Source organism: Peromyscus eremicus, chromosome 9 (assembly GCF_949786415.1).
Source record: "Peromyscus eremicus chromosome 9, PerEre_H2_v1, whole genome shotgun sequence".
NCBI lineage: Eukaryota > Metazoa > Chordata > Mammalia > Rodentia > Cricetidae > Peromyscus > Peromyscus eremicus.
The window spans coordinates 78,305,408-78,324,818 of NC_081425.1; the positions used below are offsets into that span (position 1 = coordinate 78,305,408).

Sequence of the window (19,411 nt, forward strand, 5' to 3'; positions counted from 1 at the left end):
AATTTTCATAATTTTTTTCTCTTAAAAGGTAATATCAGAATGTTAATTCTGTTAACAGTAATATAAAAATAGTATTGTCTTTTGTATGTGGTCTTGAATTTACATTGCTGTGCAATTCATATTTTGTGTAGTTTTTAACATTTAGTTAATTCTTTACCAGCTTTTGTTCTCCATTATTCATACAGTAAGGATTGAGAATATTTTGCATCCAGTATCTTTTAAAATATCCAGAAGTTTGAACTTAAAAATATTAAAGATGTCAGTCAGTTCTTTTTTCAAAGATGTTCTCTACTTGAAAATTCTCTGTGAAGTGGGCAAACTCTGTTTTACCTTCACAATTGTAAAGATAGCTGATGAAATCTAATGAGTGTTGAGCATATTCAAGGTAATAAAGGGAGAGAGTGAAATGGCGTGTCTGAACACACTGCTGTCCCCATGCTGCTTGCTTAGGGGAAGGAATTTGAAGTCCCGATGTGGTCTGCGTTGCTTAGAAGCATTCCATTTGGTTTTCTGTGGTGACTTCTTTTTTTCCTGCTCTTCTCCCTCTCCCTTTTAGTGCTGGACCAGCTGCTCTGCAGTGTTTCTTTTCAGCGCCTTCTTTTTACCTAGCTTTCAGGGAACACTAATGTCAGTACTTGTGTTACACTTTCATAGGTTTCTATATAGTTTTACATTTTTCTGAGTGCGTTTCTCCAAGTCTTCCTTTTTCCTCTCCTCTCATTGTAACTTGTAGTTGTTGACCAGACAGTATTTGTATAAAGCTGTTGGGTCTTCAGGCTCTAGCTTCTGTCAGATGCCCCTCTTCTCTCTAAGACTCTAGTGTGGAGATGGGAGGAAGACTGAATACTGTAATAAAATCCAGGATTAAGCTATGTCAAACTAGATTTTCAGGTTTCACAGTGCAGTCTACCTTGTTCGTCTCTATTCCAGGAGCTTGAACTTGGGGAACTTTCAAGTGAGACCAGTGGATTTGGGGCCCATTAATTGTCTAGATGTAACCCACGTTGACATATGGTCTCCCCCTTCCCTAGAGAAAAATGTTGACCTTGCTTAATCTATGATTTTACTAAGGTGGTCAAACCCTCACACTGCCTTCCCCCACCAACCTCAAGAAAAGGGAGAACACTATGCAGAAGGTGCAAGCTGAAGGATCTCCAGTTACAGTTCTGATCGTCCACTCCGCTGCTCATTCTTGCCCATATGGTTCACTTCCTCTTTTCCTGGCCTGTCTTCTGTTTTGTGAGGGGTCACCCAAGAGAACTATTTATTTTTGAAGTGATTTTTGTTTGCCTCCTTAGTTTGCCATTCACCTTCAGAATTCAGCAGATGTGTTACTGGACAAACCAACTATTTGAAGTTTGATAAATGTCAGATTGTTTCTCTTTAACTTCCTATTACCGGCTACAAATGTGTGCAGGTGTGAAAGATCACTGCGGGTTTGAGCCTGTTCTTGGAGTAGTTCTTATCTCCATGGAAATGTATCAACATGCCTCTTTGCTAACTTTATTTATATGACTTCATATTTATTTGGCTTTTCTGGTTGTTGTCAGCAGGAATGTTGACTGTGACACATTATTTGTTACCTGGAATCGGAAATTCAGTATGTTATATTTGATGGGGATTTAAATGCCTGCCTGAGTGTTTCTGATGGGTGATTTGTTTTTAAAGTTTGACAGAGAAAAATGATTAGCTGTTGCTCAACTATTTCCATATCCATTGCATATATTTCTAGAACTTGTCTGTGATTGGAGAAACTCTGCCCCACATAAACTGTGGGTTTTGATAAAAAAAAACAGAGTGGAAAGCAAGCCAATAAAGAAGGATGAGTAGAATGAGTAGTGTATAATTTGTGTTTTGGAGTTACCCATGGATAGGATGTCATTTAGGCTTACCAGGAGACTTCACATGTCATTTTGGGGATCACTTTCCTACAGTATTTTTCTGTCCCTTGCATGGCTTAAAACTAAATGTCAGACAATTTACTGTTTAATGAAAATTGTAAATGGGTTTAGTGGAATTCAGCTGTATGTTTTTATGATCGGTTGAAACCTAATGCACATGCCATTTATGTGAATTTAGGAATAATCATTTTAATCATCTATATTTGGAAGTGCTTTTTCACCAATATATTTGATTATCTTATATGCTAAAAAAACTTCATCTTCAGAGTTATAAATGGGAATAATTAGACATTTAAACATTTTAGAATTGAATAAGGGCTTATCTAAGCAGCACGTGCTTAAAACCAACTTCCTATCAAACAAAATAAAGTTTGTTGGTAGAGAAATACCTCTGAATTACAATCCTCATGAACTAATAGTTTAACTTTGGCTTTGAACGATGGTTACTTTTTCCATCTTTTTCAAATATACTTAAATATAAGCACATGTGGGGAATGTTCTTTTGGCTTTTATCAGACTGACATTTGAGTGAATTTTTTTTTTTTCAACCTCATTGAACACTTGCGGTAAAAGATTTCAAAGCTTTGAATCTTACAATTTGCTTATGGATTTCCCTCCTCTGTGTTATTCTATTAACATTTGGTCTTAATAAGTATAATCTGTTTGGAATTACTGATGTTTTAAATTTATTATTTGTTTAGATGAGAAGTTTAGGAAAGAAAATTGAAAATCCCAATTTGGCAGTTACGAATGCTTTCTCAGGGAAGCTAACATCTTTGATTTTTCCTGTGAAGATTTTAATTAAGTGTCTTATCCCTCCTCATATGTCTTACCTTCCTGAATTGTTTTAAATTATTGATGTTTGCTTCTATGCTGTTAGTTAACACAATGTGAGGCCCTTTTTTCTTCAGATGTGTGCTGAGTGTGCATGTGTGCCCCTTCTCCGCCCCACACCAGAATTTTTCTTCCCCTACTTTGGCATAACACAGCATCTCTAGTTTCGGTGAAAATGGAAAGCAGTTGCCGTTAGAAGTAGTAGAACTTGTGTAGCCTGAGTCTGTGTATTTTCCTGTCACAATTCTTGTCTTATTTCTCCCATTGAGCATAATTGGTGGTATATTGTAGGTTATAATCATGGTATCCTGCATTTCAAGTAGAAGTTGCTTCATATCACATAAGTAGGAAATTTATTAATTAAGCATTAATTAAAGCCAGGTGTGGTGGTACATATCCTTAATCCCAGTACTCTCAGGAGGCAGAGGCAGGTGGATCTCTGAGTTCTAGTTAGAGCTACATAGTGAGAACTTGTCTCAAGAAAAAAAAAAAAAAACCTAATACAAAACAAACACAAACAAAAATTAAAGTCTTTACTGGAAACCTCACTGCCAATTTTCTCTGCATCTTTCTTCTGTCTTGTGACTCCAACTAGCACAAACCTTGTCTTCTACTGTTTTAATTTATAGCCTGATGTTGAGTAAAATGGGGCAGGGGAGCTGCATAGTGAGTATGAGACCATTTTGAGAACAGTATCATATTCCAGTATTCTTACTGCTTTTTAAAGTGAACATTTGGAGAGTTTTAGAGACTGAAAATGAAGGTAATGGGAAATGTCAAGAATAAACATGCTCATCTGTTAAATGAATAAATCTGCTACTAGCCCCAGACGTGTGTTTTGGATGGGAGGTTGGGGGACAACGTAAGGCAGGTCCCCTTTCTAGTGCATCATCACTGATCCATCCTAATTAGAAACTTGTCAACTATGGGAAATCATGTTCTGTTCAGAATCAGAGTTCTCATTGCTGGATTTTCTCCTTCTGTTCCATCAATGTATTGAGTTGGAGTTGGACATATCCCTTTGAACCAAAGCATTTAGGTGATCTCAGAGGAACACACTTCATCTTCTTAGTAATTTCTACTTTGGTGTGTTATAAATGACAGAAGTCCAAAATGTCTGCAGCCCAGAGTTTAGAAAAGCTATGCATTTAATTCTCTGTTGAGAAAGGGTAACATGAAAAATGCCAAGCTTGGCGAATTTCTGCCTGGTGGTTTTAAGGTTTTTCAGCCTTTCTACATACACTGAAGGGATTTCAGAAGTCAGTAATAAAGGATAAGCCAGGAAAACTTCAGTTTATTAGTTCACATGGAAAATTGGAATAGTGATAATGATTTTAGTGCCTTTCAAAGTCCAGTTCATCAGTATATATTGAAGTGTAGTTTACATACAAAAAATTAACTCTATATGTGTAAAATTTTAAATTTGGATATTTATACTTTGTAACCATCAACAAAATTGAAAATATTTCATTTTAAACACATCTTTCTTTGTAGTTAGTTTCTTTTCAGAACCCCTCATCTATGGCAGTTGATTTCAACCCCTGTTGTTTTATCCAGAATGAAAGAAAAAAGGAATGATTTTCTGTTTGCTGTTATGTCTGGCTTCTTTCACATAGCTTACAGTGTTTTTTGAGAGTAATCCATGTTGAAGACACCACTTGTTCATTTATTTTTATTGTATTACAGTTTCCCTCCTATGGACAAATCAATTAGTTTATTTTTTAATTTGTTTTTGGAAACAATAAGATTATAGCAACTGCTGAGATGCCTGATTATAATAGGACTCACCAAACACTGCTGAGCCTTTTGAGTTTTCCATCAGCAGTGCGTCCCTTCTACATGTGTTGCATCTTTGTCAGTTATTAATATTTTCAGTGCTTAATATTTTCAGTTTTTTCATAGCTCTACTGAAAAAAATGTGTCATATTATAGTTTCCATGTGGATTTTCCTAGGACTCATGATGTTGGTAGCTTTATTTCCTTATCATTTGATTGGCTGATCAGGGCCTGGGTTTTATTATCGGCATAGAAAGGTATGGAAGGAAGTGGGAGAGGGGAGCAGGGTGCTTCTTAGGAATTAATTTTGTGTAATGTGGAGTCTATATCATGCTCAATTATGGATTTGTTATTGTTGTTATTCAGGAATATCAGAAAAGAAAGTTGATGTTCCTAAAGCTTCTTAGTATGATTTACACTTGACTTGCTATAGTTTGCATCATTAGGTGGCTAAAAGAACTAAGGAAGATATTTTGGAAGCCGTGTCTTAAAATTAAGTAAAGTATAGCCAGGTATGGTGGTGCACACCTTTAATCCCAACAGTTGGGAGGCAGAGGCACATGGATCTCTTGAGTTTGAGGCCAGCCTGGTCTATAGATCAACAGTTCAGAACAGCTAGGGCTACACAGGGAAACTCTGTCTTTGGGGGAAAACAAAACAAACAAAACAAAACAAAAACAAGCTGGGCATTGGTGCCGCACATCTTTAATCTCAGCACTTGGGAGGCAGAGACAGGCAGGTCTCTGAGTTCGAGGACACCCTGGTCTACTGAGCAAGTTCCAGGACAGGCTCTAAAGCTATAGAGAAACCCTGTCATGAAAAACAAAAAGAGAAATTAAGTAAAGAATAAAAATTCAAAATACTCGAACTTCAAAAATACCCAAACTTCAAAAATTTTCTTTTAACCTTATAAATGTATCAAAGCATGTTCACTGTCAGATTATAGGAGCAAGACCTATTTTGCTCCCTCCCTCCCTTCCTCCTTTCCTTCTTTCCTTCTTCCTTGTTTTGAGACAGGGTTTCTCTGTGTAACAGCCCTGGCTTTCCTGAAACTCTCTTTGTAGACCAGGCTGGCCTTGAAACTCACAGATAGACCCGCCTGCCTCTGCCTCCCGAGTGCTGGGATTAAAGGCTTGAGCCACCACCACTCAGCTTGCAAGACTTATTTTCAGTTGTTGTCATTACACATAAATCAAAATTGTGGAATTGAGAGTCCCATGATGGCTTTTCTAAGTTTTAGTGAATATTTATTATAAACAACTCCCCCAATATACTGTTCTTTTTTATTAAAATTTAATTTTCTCATTTTTGTGTGCGCACTAGTACACTGAAGTGTGGAGTTCAAATGATGACTTTTAGGAGTTGGTTCTCTCCTTATGTCTTAGCTTTCACGGATCAAACTCAGATGGTCAGTCTTGCTGGCAAGTGCTTTGAGCTGCCTCCACCTCTCCAGCATTATATTCCTGGCAATTATTAATGGCTGTTGTTTTTGTATTTTAACTTTGTGTGTATGTGTGCTTTGTTTGTATGTAGAGAAGTGCATTGTGCATACCTGTTGCCCATACAGGCTGTAAAGAGGCTGTCCGATCTCCTGGAACTAGAGCTACAGATGGTTGTGAGGAGACTATGTGGGTACTGGAAACCAAACCTGGGTCATCTGGGGGACCAGACAATAATCTTAATCACTGAGCCATCTCTCTAGCCCCCATTCTTGTTTTTATGCACGTGTCTTTCTTTATGTTTTGGGTGATATTCTTTATTCTTCAGTGCCAACTTTTCTAACTTAATTTGATATATCACAAAGTGTATATTTTTTAATTCTGTGGATTTCTTTTGTCAAATAGAACATCTCAAAACTCATTGAAAAAATTATTTACTAACTTTTGAAATGGAAACTAGAAATCTTATAAAATGAGTATTTTAATGAGAGCAGGCAAACGTTAGTTACTGTCTTGCTGTAGCACTGATTCTCTTCTATTAAATTGTTGAGTCACTGACCTTCACATAAACTTGAATAGTAGTAATAATTATAATGCTGTTGAAAAGGTGAATTTCTCTGTGATACATTTTCCTGCATTTATTTCCATCAGTTCCTGTGCCTTGATTTCAATGCCAAAAGGGCCTTCATTCTGAATGAAATGTCTGTATTGACTCGGTCCCGTAGTATCTGCCCAGCTGTCCCACGGTTAGCTCTTTGCAGATGATGGCAGACTGCTGGTGATCCATCAGCTCCACTCTTGTTTTACCGCGAAGTCAGTGCTGTCTTTGTTCTAGAATGCATTTTTTCCATATTAGAACATTTCACTTGCTAACTTTTCATGTATGTATTATCACTTTTATTTGGTGTCAAGTCTCAGGCTATTTCTTACTAAACAGCCTGGGTTTAATTTCAGCCTTGCTTACCATATATCTCATTGATCTTCAAGGCCTCTCTTCTTCCTTGTATTGTACTTGTTTTCCTCCAGAGCAAAGTGGGTTTATAGATAACTGTTAATTGCCTGGGCATTATTATTTAGGAAGAATTTTGTGATGTGAGAGTGGAAAGCATTAATTAGAATTTAAGTTCTACATATACTATCAAGCTCATATTAAAACTGCTTTAGATAGAAGGTAGGGTGTGGGTCTCACTTCTCTTAATCTTAACCTTGGGTGACAGAGGTAGGTAGTTCCAGGCCAGCCTGGTCTACAAAGCCGGTTCCAGGCTAACCAGGGCTACACAGTGAGACCTTATCTCAAACATCAACAAACTACAAAAACAACTTTAGAAGGACTTGATGTATTTTTTACATTATGTTACTCCTTAAGAAATTCTGAGTTGAATCCAGTGACGTGAATCAAAGTATTCTTATATAAAAGTTTTAAATGTATCTATGATGAAATTATGGAATACAGAAATTGTTTATATAAAAGATGTACCATAACTGTTAATATTTTTCTTCCCAATTATTTTCCATTAATTGTAAATAAGAAATTTTAGTCATGTTGAGTGAAGTATTCTGATAATTATATTGAATGATAAATATAAACCATCCCAGATTATATTGATATTTTATACCAACAAATGTTCATGCTTTGCCTTTTTTGTTCTTTTTACTTTGGTTTCTGTTGTAGAATATTATTTTAAGTGTATTACTTTTGTTTATGTTGCATTTGTTTAACTCTGTGAAGCTCTGTTACTGTGCCTGTCTAAAACACCTGATGGTCTAATAAAGAACTGAACCTGAACAGCCAATAGCAAGGCAGGAGAGAAGATAGGCGGGCTGGCAGGCAGAGAGAATATATAGAAGGAAAAATCTGGGAGGAAGAAGTATCCAGAGAAGGAGGAGGACATCAGGAGCCAGCCACCCAGCTACAAAGTAAGCCACAGAGTAAGAAATAATGGAAAGTCTACAGAAGTAGAGAAAGGTAAAAGCCCAAAGGCAAAAGCTAGACAGGATAATTTAAGTTAAGTAAAGCTGGTTAGCAATAAGCCAAGCTAAGGCCAGACATTTATAATTAAGAATAAGCCTCCATGTATGATTTATTTGGGAGCTGGGTAGCAGGCCGCCTAAAAGAGCAAAAACAAACAACAACAGGTTTCCTACCCTTTTTATTTTTGCATATCCTTGGGAGGCCTGGAATTCAGAGATCTTCTGACACTGCTTCCTGAATGCTAAGGTCAAAAGATGTGCCACCGTGCCCAACTCTTTTTATATATTTGCTTAATATAGTCAGCTAGTAATAAGCCATAGCTTATAGTTCTGTCTTGTAATAGTGCAGCAGGCAGATAATTATAGTTGTACAGAATGTATTTTATTCTCCTGACTCATTTCTTGGATTTGGGGTATTTGTTTTTTTATATTCCTTATTGCATATCATGGTAGGATAAACAGCTTTTTACATGGAGTGGTGTGTGTGTATGTGTGTGTGTGTGTGTGTGTGTGTGTGCGCGTGCATGCATGTGTGTGTGTAGAGAGCAGGGTGGGAGGAGAGATTGATTTTGGGTGTATATTGTCAAATTACTTTCTGAGAGATTTCTGTCAGTTCTCAAAATTTTTACCTCTTTGTTAATGGTGAGTATAATTCATACACTCAACTGTTTTCTAGAGAAATCTCTTTATATGTATTTGATTCATTGCTTTTCAACATTTATCTTTTTTTTCTTATTTTTATTGTACATTTGTCTGTCTCTTAATGCTTTTGTTTATTTGTGATAAAGGTAGAGTTGATCAATATTAAATTTTTCTTAATTTTTAATTAATGTTACATTTTTCATTTGTTTTTATTTCTGTGTATGAAAACTTCATTTTTTAATATGTATCAGATTATTCATTTTTTTTTCTTAGTTTTTCAAGACAAGAGTTTCTCTGTGTAGCTCTGGCTGTCCTGGAACTCACTCTGTAGATCAGGGTGGCCTTGAATTCACAAAGATTTGCCTGCCTCTGCCTCCCGAGTACTGGGATTAAAGGCGTGTGCCACCACAGCCTGGCAGATTATTCATTCTATGTATCTCTGTTTTCTGGAAGCTAATAAATAGTTACTTGTGTGGATATTGAATTGTAGTTTTTGATCCTTCCCCCACCCCCTCTGTAGCATAAAATATACATTTCCATTGTCTTTTTTTTTGTTTTTTTTGTTTTTGTTTTTTTGTTTTTGTTTTTTTGTTTTTCGAGACAGGGTTTCTCTGTGTAGCTTTGCGCCTTTCCTGGAACTCACTTGGTAGCCCAGGCTGGCCTCGAACTCACAGAGATCCTCCTGGCTCTGCCTCCCGAGTGCTGGGATTAAAGGCGTGCGCCACCACCGCCTGGCCACATTTCCATTGTCTTTTAACATCTTTTATTTTATAAGAAATTTGGTGTTAGTTTCTTTTTCCTTTTCAGATAATCTTTTATTTATTTTTAAGCTCTTTTTTTAGGATAAATTTTTTTAATTTTAAATAAGTATATATTCATATCTTTATTCTCTGGTAAGACTAGATAGGGTTTAGAGAAGTCTGAATTGTGTTTTTCTTCTTGTTTGAAAACTAACTAATTTTCCTTCGTTATTGCTGGCCTCTTATTCTGAAATTTCTAATTGGTGGCTGTTAGGCCATCTGAGCAGATCTTTTCATTTGTGTTTAATATTTTATGTCATTTTTATGATCTGCTTTTTCATTGTTTTCTTATTTACTGATACCCTTTTTTATTGTGCTAGTGCCTGTCCAACTAGTCATCGTCTTTGAGAAGTTTCCCCATTAGTAAATTGATGAAAACTGCTCTTCTGTTCTTGCTCTTTCCACATAATTAGACAATCAAGTTTTCCTAGGAAAGTTGTTGATAAGAGTTCCTTACAAAGTAAAATGTGGAAGAAAACATTTGATTCAAGAGCAATACACACACTGAACAACAAGGAGGATGTGTCCATAAAACTTATATATGCATTCATAGTAGGAAAAAAAGATAGAAGCACTTGGCGTATCCATTAACACATATATTCATAAATGAATGTGGTAAAATAAATGCCTACCACAGGTATTATTAGCCTTGTCCTAATCAGTGTTCTGTTGCTGTGAAGAGACACCATGACTGTGGCAACTGTTATAAAGGAAAACATTTAATTGGGTCTGGCTTACAGTTTGGGGGGTTTAGTCCATTATTTTCATGACAGGGAGCCTGGCAGCCATACAGATGGACATGGTGCTGGAGAAGATTAGAGTTCCACATCCAGATCTGCAGACAGCACAAAGAGAGGAAGAGCCACTCACTAGTTCTGACTTGGGCTTTTGAAACTCCAAAGCCTACACCCAGTAACACCCACTCCAACAAGGCATCACCTCCTAATCCTTTCAAATAGTGCCACTTCCTAAGCATTCAAATGAATGTACCTGTGGGAGTCATTCTTATTCAAACCACCGAAAGCCTTGAAAGTCCTGTTTGTGAAAGAGTCTAATTACCAAAACCCATGTGTTATATAATGTCATTTGTATACCAATTGTCCAGAATGGGGGAAAATATAGACAAAATATGCATTAATAGTTATTGAAGGTGGAATGTGAGGTGCTGGAGAGATTTGGTTTTGAAGAGTATTGACTTTTTGTTCTGAAGTTGGTCATGGCGACAATTGCACAAAAGTGAATATAATCCACACAATTGGGTGGTACATTAAGTGAGTGAATTGGTGGCCTGTGGATGTATGTGTGTGTGATGTAAGTTCTTTGTTTCTTTGTTTTGTTTGCAGTGTAGCCATTGGCCTTAGGGTCTCCCATGTGCCTAGCAAGCTCTCTGCCACTGAGCTGTCTTCCCAGCCTATTACTTCTATCTTAAAGCTGTTAGGAGAAAAGAAGGAAGGCGGGAGGGAGTGGAAGGGGAAATAGGAAGACCGAGGGACAGAAAGAAGTAGAGAGAACAACCTGAGCACATTACTTAGTCCTGGGTAGTCCAGGAATCTTTACATTGTTCTTAGAAGAGTTTTTGTATGACAGATAAAGCTTTCAAATTTAATACTGAGCTTAAGGTGGAAATAGTTTTACAAATACAGCACTTATTTTACTGTGTCTTCCTTTACTACCTATCCAATATTATTGTGTTGCACCTTTGAAATTCTGTTCTAATTTTCAGTAATGTTACTGTTATATAAAACATAGTTTTTGAAATTCAGTAAGATGTGAAATGAGAAGTGAACACCTGCTTCCTTGTCTATTTTGAATTGTAAAGATATAATTTTTAGGTCTTTCATAATGATTGCAAGGACTTTTTTTTTTTTTATCCTGTAGAAAATCCTCGTGTGAATAAGGGGAAAATACTCATTTTTTAAGTTTTATATAATTCTCAAATTAGAAGTCTGTTGGGTTTTTGGTTATGTTTTGTTTTGCTTTTTGAGACAGGGTCTCCTGTAGTTCAGACTGCCCTTGATCTTGCTATGTCACCTGAGTAACCTTAGATTCTGACTTCCTGTCTTTATCTCCTGGGAATACAGACATACACCATCCCATCCAGCAGGATTCTAGCTTTGAATAGCCAATTTGCCATATGTGACCTTCATTTGGCAAATCTGTTAATTTTATTTTATGGTCTATTTAGTATAATGGCTTAGTTTACATAGTACATATTTTAGATTCTTAATGTTATGTGTTTACAGAAGAAATTTAATTCATTTTTTGAATGCAAATAAATGATTTTAGGATTCTACTAATTATATTTTAATTAGAATTTACAGTTTGTGAAAACTGGCATATGCTAATTTACCTTCTCCTGTGATTTCCTTGTAGGTTTGATGAACTTGTAAAAAAATTCAAAGTTGAATATCATGCTGGTGGCTCTACCCAGAATTCAATTAAAGTGGCTCAGGTTGGTTAATTATATTAAAAATTAAAATAAAAATGTTTCAAAATGATTCTAAACTTTTGGTTGTATTACATAATTTTTCCCATTTACTTTTAATGTTATAAAACACTTTTGTTCATTTTCACTTGAGTCCTTAAAAACACATCTAATAAAAATAATTTTAATTCTTTCTTTGATAAGCTTAGAAAGAATTCAGTATATTTATTTATTGCTTTTATTTTTTTTATATCTTATTGGTTTGGAGAACTTATTTCACGGATAACCATAATTTTTATTTTATAAGTGAAATGTTTTTCTTGTTTGTTAATTGTATCTGATTTTGCTTATAATATCAACTACTTTGCCCCATTCATCTCTCTGTCCTCAGTTCAATCCCTGTACAGACTTGTCTGGCCTAGAACTCACTATTTGGACTAGGAGGGCCTAAAACTTCTGGCAATCTACTTGCTTTTGCCTCTGGAGCACTGGAATTACAAGTGTATGCCACTAATGTAATTTAGAAAGTTTTCATTTTATAGAGGTGATTGCATGCACCTGTAATCTCAGGTATTTTATAGGCTGATTCAGGAGGATCATAAATGTGAGGCCAGCCTGGGAAACAGTGTAACCATTTCCAAACAAAACAAAACCTTATGGATTTTTCATTTTATGGGATGTGTAGAAACGATATTGCTACAATATATTAACGTTCTTCATTATATAAGTACATGGATATAAATATATGTATCCTTTTGTATGTTTTGTTTCATTTTTTATATTGTGATAGAGCCTTACTGTGTAGGTCTGACAGGCCTAGAAATCACCCTATAGGCCATAGTGGCTTCAGATTTAGAGATCCGCCTCCCTTAGCCTCTTGAGTGCTGAGATTAAAGGCATGAACCACCACTACTGACCAAATATATTTATCTTTCTAACCATTTAAATGTCAATATCTAAGCATGTGTTTCATGTACTTATTACACATGTATTTTTATTTGCATATGAATCTATATACTTTAGAACTATCCAAGGCATTCATTCGCTCAGTAGTATTGGAATAAACAAATTTTTGAAATATTGTTTGATTCAACAGCTAATCTAATGTTAAGAGTTAATGTTAGCGGCTGGATAGATGGCTCAAAGGTTAAGAGCCCTGACTGCTCTTCCAAAGATCCTGAGTTCAGTTCCCAGCAACCACATGATGGCACACAACCATTTATAGTGGGATCTAATGCCATCTTCTGGAATAATATGTACATGAAGATAGAGCACTCACATTAAAAAAAATCTTAAAAACAAAAAAAAGTTAATATTAATTTTCAAGCTCCAATTTAGAAGGATATGAAAAAGCTAATCACTACAATTTGAAAGTTACCTTAATATCTTACTCTGTAATCATAGTTTGGTTTTTATTGTCTAGGGGCATTCTTGTTTGTTGGTTGGTGATTGCTTTCTCTTTGAGTTCTAGTTCACTTGAAGGAATGGAGAAATGAGAAATAAAATCCAGCGAGTTTCCTCTTTTTTTTCCCTCCTTTCTTTCCTTTTTATTAACTCTGACTTGATTTAAATGTACAATTGAATTACTCTACCTACATCTAAAGTTCAAAGGTTATAATAGTTAAAGCTACAAATATTAATATTTGAGATGGTTATTTTGAAATGGCTTATGAAGATCTTTGTCAACTTACTTCTGCTGTTTGATTCTGATTGAGCTCTAATGAATTTGGGATAAAATGACAAAAGAAGTAAAATCCAGTGTAGCAGCTCAGGCCCATCATATCAGCTGCTCAGGAGTCATAACAGAAGGATCCCAAGTTCAAGGCATGCCTTGGCTGTATCGTGAATTTGAGGCTGGCCTGGGAAACATGGCAAAACTATTGTCTTAAAATTTTAAAGTAATTTGGGATACCTCTGGTTTAGTATTTGAAAACTTTTTAAAATTCTAAAAACGGTGTTGCACTTGCATGGTGGCCCATTCTTGTAATATCGGCACTCAGGAGGCAGAAGCAGGAAAAGCAGACGTTCAAAGCCAGTTAGGGCTACAACACAAGATTCTCCAGACTCTTTTTTTAGGTCCAATGAGATGGTTGAGAGGCACTTTCCTCCAAGCCTGACAATCTGAATTCTGTCCCCAGGATTCATATGATGGAATGAAATAATCTTTTCCTGAAAATTTCCATTGGCTTCCACATATACACAATGCACACCATACACAAAATAAAGTATGATTTGTTTTTTAAAATTAAATACATGGAAAAAAGCCTTGGGCTATATAGCTCAGTGGTAGAGTACTTGCTAGCATGCACAAGGCCCTGGGCTCTGTCCCCAAAGTCACATACACAAAAGAATGACTTACATTTTGATTTTGGATATTATATTAATTTGTTCTGGCAACCATGACAAAATAAACTGATCGAATAGATTAAATAACAGAATTTTTTTTCTCAGATTTCTGAAGGCTCTTAAGACCATGGTCAAGGTACTGACCTTCCTTCCTCTCTTGTAGACCACTGCCCTCTATGATGTCCTCTAATTGTCTTTTCCTCTGTATTTTTAGAGCAAGAAATCTCTGGTATTTGTTCTTTAATACTGCTTCTATTAATTATGTCACACTCTCATGACCTCATTTCACTGAATTTCTTATAAAGACTGAGGCTTAGAGCTCTACTATGAATTTCAGCAGAGAGTACAGGAGATGAGATTCTTGTGGCCATGGCAGAGATCTTCCTCACCTCTCTGATTCTTTTTATTCTTTTACTTCCTAGATTTTGGAAACTGTTAACTGAACACTAACATTAAGTTCTCTTACTTCCTCAGACCCTTTAATATTTCATATCTTCCCAAACTCTACTAGTATCTATTCAAAGACTTTTCTTTTTGTTCTTTTATCATTTATATTGCCTACTTTATACCCACTAAGAAGTCCACTATCCAAACAAACAAATGAAATAAGGAAAATAAAATTCATTAGCAAGGATCTGGGAAATTGGACACCCTTTGTCCTGGGGAGGAGAATGTTTATGGTATCACTACTGGGATGCTTGTTCTTCAGTGAATTAAAGCTGATATTAACCACATGACCCAGGTGTTCCATTTCTGCATATGCTGATTTGTTTATGTCCTCCTAATACTCATAGTTTGAAGCACTAATTCTCCCATGTAATGGCATGTGGAAATGAGACCTTTAGGGAGGTAACTAGAGGTAGATAATGTCCTGCAGGTGGACCCTGAATAAGTGGATCAGTGTTCTTGTAAAAGGTGCCTAGAGAGCTTCTATTGTGTTCAGTAAAATAAACAGTCACACTGTCACACACACTTTGTCTCCTTATTTGTGGTTTCTGCTGTAATCTGATTCATAGAGAAAGTAAAATGGGAGGAGGACAAATGGGGAGTTGTTGTTTAATTCTTACGGAGTTTCTTTTTTGCAAGAGGAAAAGTATTCTGAAGATGGATGGCAGTGTCATTGGCACAAAATACATAAATGTACTTAATGCTAATGACCTGTATGCAGTTATGTGTTTCATAGCAGTGTTTAGGGCATTTAGGGGCCTCAGATACTACAGTCATGAGATTGTATCGTCTACCAACTTTTTACCCTTCTTAGTTTGTGTGGATGTACCCTGTGATATTCTTATAACAAGGAAATGCCTCATGACATGTCTCAGAATATAACTCATTGCTAAGTAAAAGCACAGTTATAAAGTGATTAAAAGAGTATATTTTGTTTCATGGATAATTTATCACAATTGATAAATTATAAAAGATTTCAACACATTTATTCAATAATGACATAACATGTGCAGGTCAAGAATGTGGGCTTGGGCTGTAGTGGTCCATGCCTTTAATCCCAGCGCTCTGGAGACAGAGGCAGGTGGATCTCTGAGTCTGAGGTTAGGTTAGTCTTCATAGTGAAATTCCAGAACAACTAAGTTTGTACAGATAAACTCTGTCTTGAAAACTAGGGCATTGGGGTGGGAGCTTGTTCTTGGGAGCTTGGGAATACATTAGAAGTGGATTTAAGTTGAAGGGCTTTGTTTGTTTGTTTGTTTGTTGTTTGTGCTACTTGAGTGACTTTAAAGCTATGAACAATTTATTCAGCTTTGAGGGTGGGAGATAGATACCTCTATCTGTAGGTAAGATGAAGTCCTAGAGTGGATGGAAATTGTGAGAATTAAACTGCTTAATGAATTTTAGGATTATACTACTTTTAACTGGGCACACTTTTAATCCTAGTACTTGGGAGGCAGAGGAGGTGGATTTCTGTGGGTTTGAGGCCAACCTGGTCTACAGAGAGAGTTCTGGGACAGCCAGAGATACATAGTGAGATCCTGTCTCCAAAAAAGAAAGGAAAAAAAAAAAAAAAGGATTATACTACTTTTAAGTGATAGTTTAAAAAGTACTGGAGCTAAACACATTAACTTACATCTTTAAGAATTTTCTTAATCTGGGGGTGAGGGAGATGGTTCCATGGTTCAGAGCACTAGCTACTTTTCCAGAGGACCCAGGTTCAATTTCCAGCACCCACACGGCAGCTCACAACCACTTGCAAGGCATCTAACACTCTTTTGTGGATGCTGTGCTCACTTCGCACACATACATACAGGTTGGTTTGTTTGTTTGTTTTAGTTTTTATGCACATCAAATTAAAATAAAGTAAAACAAAGAACTTTCTTTATCTTACAAAACTTAAATGTTTTGTTCATAAAGAATGCTTCCAGATTAGAAATGCTAGCTTCTTCCTTGAATCTTTCAGTTGAGTTGAATATCGTTGTCTTTTTACTTTTCTAATGTTTCTGGCTACCTTTCCTTTTTTTCTGATTAGTGAACTAAGTACATTTTCATTGAGGTTAGGATAAGCTTCAAAAGCTGGGTTTACATGGACCTTGTTCTAGGAAATTTGTCAGGTTTTCCAGCAAATACTGATAACAAAAACTGTTTCTAGTATTCAGTGGCTATTTGTAGAGTGTCTGCTATCTGTGTTAGTCATGTTAGGTAGTAAACAATGACCTAAGATACCTGTCTCCTCATAAAATATAGTCTTAAAAATATCTGTAGTCTTAGATTGTTCAATCCTGATACAGTATTGGTTATATCCCATGGGTTGAATAAATGAGAAAACTTAAGTTGAGCTTAAATCTTTCTAGAAGTCAAGGCTAGTATAAGAGAAAGTTAGTGTTTGTCACTAAATTATGGACTTCGTATTGATAGTTAATTGTTTTTAATACTGTGGTCATTTTATGTACAAGTTTAAATTGTAAAAAATAAACATGACAGTTTCAACAAAACCAAAGTCCAAACATTACCAAAAACAAGGCTTCGGTGACTATGGTGTTTTCATGGTAGCTCACACCTAACTGGATTTGGGAGGGAAACCAGCAAAATAGGGGAACAGTATAACAAAAGGAACCACCAATTAGCCAAGGTACCAGAAGGGTTGTGAAAGCAAATGACAGGTACTTCTCAGACAGCAGTGTGTTCAAAATGCACTGATGCTTATTTAAAATAGTGAGTTAGCTTAATCATTCTACAGGCATTTACAACCTCATGTCACATTCATGAACCAGAAGTTTTTACTCTAATGGCCCATGGGACAACCGAGGGAATGTTTCTTCAGGCAGTCTGTGCTCTGTAAAGCCTCTCTTTCAGACGCCAGAGAGATGGAAACATTCTTGATAAGGAATGTTGACTTGCTTACAGTTCTGTCTGATAGTACCAGTAGTCATATTGTTATACTTCAAAGTGATGTGAGAAATCATGTCAAGAAAATGTTCCTAAAGCTCTTTTGATTTATCTAACCATACTGAAGGTTTTAATGAAGCCACAATTATATATAAACCCATATTTGTTGATGTATTGCTCACATATAAATCTAGACTCATGTCTATTTGACAGACAATACAAACTCAAACTTTGTCAGTTTCTGTACACTTCTTTGTTACTGTACTTTTGTTTGTTTTTTGACATAAGGTCTCACTGTGTGGCCCCAACTGTCCTGGAACTCAGAGAGATCTGCCTACACGCCTTTACTTTGTAAATACTGTTTTAAAGGTGTACACCACCACATTCAGCTAAAGATTTATTTCTTTTCATATCTATCTGTGCACTTGCCGCTGCCCTCAGAGCCCACCCACTGTGGTTTCTGGGAACCAAACTCAGGTCCTCTGGAAGAGTAGCTACTGCTGAGCCATCTCTCCAAACCCTTCCTATACTTTTTATTTATCAAAAAGCAACATTCTATGTCTCTGCCCTCCCTGCAGAGAACATGTGAAAAGGAAGTGTGATTTTTCTTACCTAGGATGTTAATGCTTCCATAAAAAAATATTTTCACATACCAATATTAGCCAGTCCCAATTCACCAGATCACCCAGTTTCAGTGTGTGATGTTTTTTATTTGCCAGTTTTTTTAAATAATGAATTTAATTTGAACATTAAATATATATTTTTCCATTCAGCTTTTTCAAATGACATTTAATACAATTTTCAACTTGAAAGACACAGAAAATGGTCCTCATGGATAGGACCCCAAAAGAGTGCCTTTTGTCTTGGATTATGCCTTAATGGCTTAATAGGACAGTGTTTGTCTAGTATATGCAAGGCTTGGGTTCAATCCCAAGCTCCCAAAAGATTAGCAAAAATATAAATATCATTGGCTATGGACATGGACCTAGAAATACCAGTTGTTAGATACAATAAAAATTCAGAGGCTGAAGCAGAAGGATTACAAGTTCGAGGCCAGTTAGCATGGATTACACATCAAGACCTTATATCAGTAGAGTTAATAATTTGAGATAAAAACAATGTGTCTGTTGACAAAACACTAAGCATTATAAAGAAAAGAACCATGTTGTAGCAGAAATTTGCCTTCAGTTTTTCTAGGAGTGCTTGATGATATTTGAGCAGGCTATAAAGAAGCTGGCAGAAACTCATACAACAAAAATATTGGCTTCATTTTTATGTAATAAAAGTGCTTCAAACCTATATATTAAATTTTTTTCCCCAGGAAAGTGCACTGAAATTCAATAGAATTTTATTAGCCCCTTTACTAAAACTTTGTTTCAATTCTGATTTTGACACCATAAATTCTAATGAACTCTGTGCTTTAAAAAAATACCATTATTTTTTGAGGATGAAATTTTAGTTTACACAACAGCCAGTGTACTTCAGAGTGTTCTAAATTGATAGACATTTTGGTCATAGGTAATTCATTTTAAAAGTTTCTTATTAGTTTATATTAGAATAATGGATTTGATTATGGCATTTTCATACATGCGTATAATGTGATTTGATCACCGTCACCCCTCATTACCCTGTTTTTTCTGCCCCCACTGATTTGCTTCTCTTCCATACTAATTCCTTAGTGTCATTTTTTCCTCCCTCATGGAGGGGCCACCCCTTTTGAATCTTTCCCTCTTCCTCAATGGAGTCTTGACTGGCTAGGTCACGTTCATGTATATTCTGCAGGTAATCACACTGTTGTGAGTTCAAGTGTGGAACTGCTATCATGAGTGGGAGAAGGCATTCCACTTCTTCCTCCTTCTCCAGTGTTCTCTGAAGAGAGCATTTGGGGAGCTGGATGAGGTAGATGTCTCATTTTGTGAGTATTCATCATTTATGCTCAAC

General features: G+C 36.0%; 1 protein-coding gene across 2 annotated transcripts in view; it reads left to right on the forward strand.

Annotated features, from left to right (window-relative positions):
• Adk (adenosine kinase) overlaps positions 1 to 19,411 on the forward strand; it is a 408,688-nt gene that overhangs the window by 114,234 nt on the left and 275,043 nt on the right. For both annotated transcript variants that reach the window (XM_059273845.1, XM_059273846.1), the window contains exon 4: positions 11,737 to 11,815. In XM_059273845.1, coding sequence (XP_059129828.1) covers positions 11,737 to 11,815 — 79 coding nt within the window. The remainder of the gene's footprint in view (positions 1 to 11,736; positions 11,816 to 19,411) is intronic.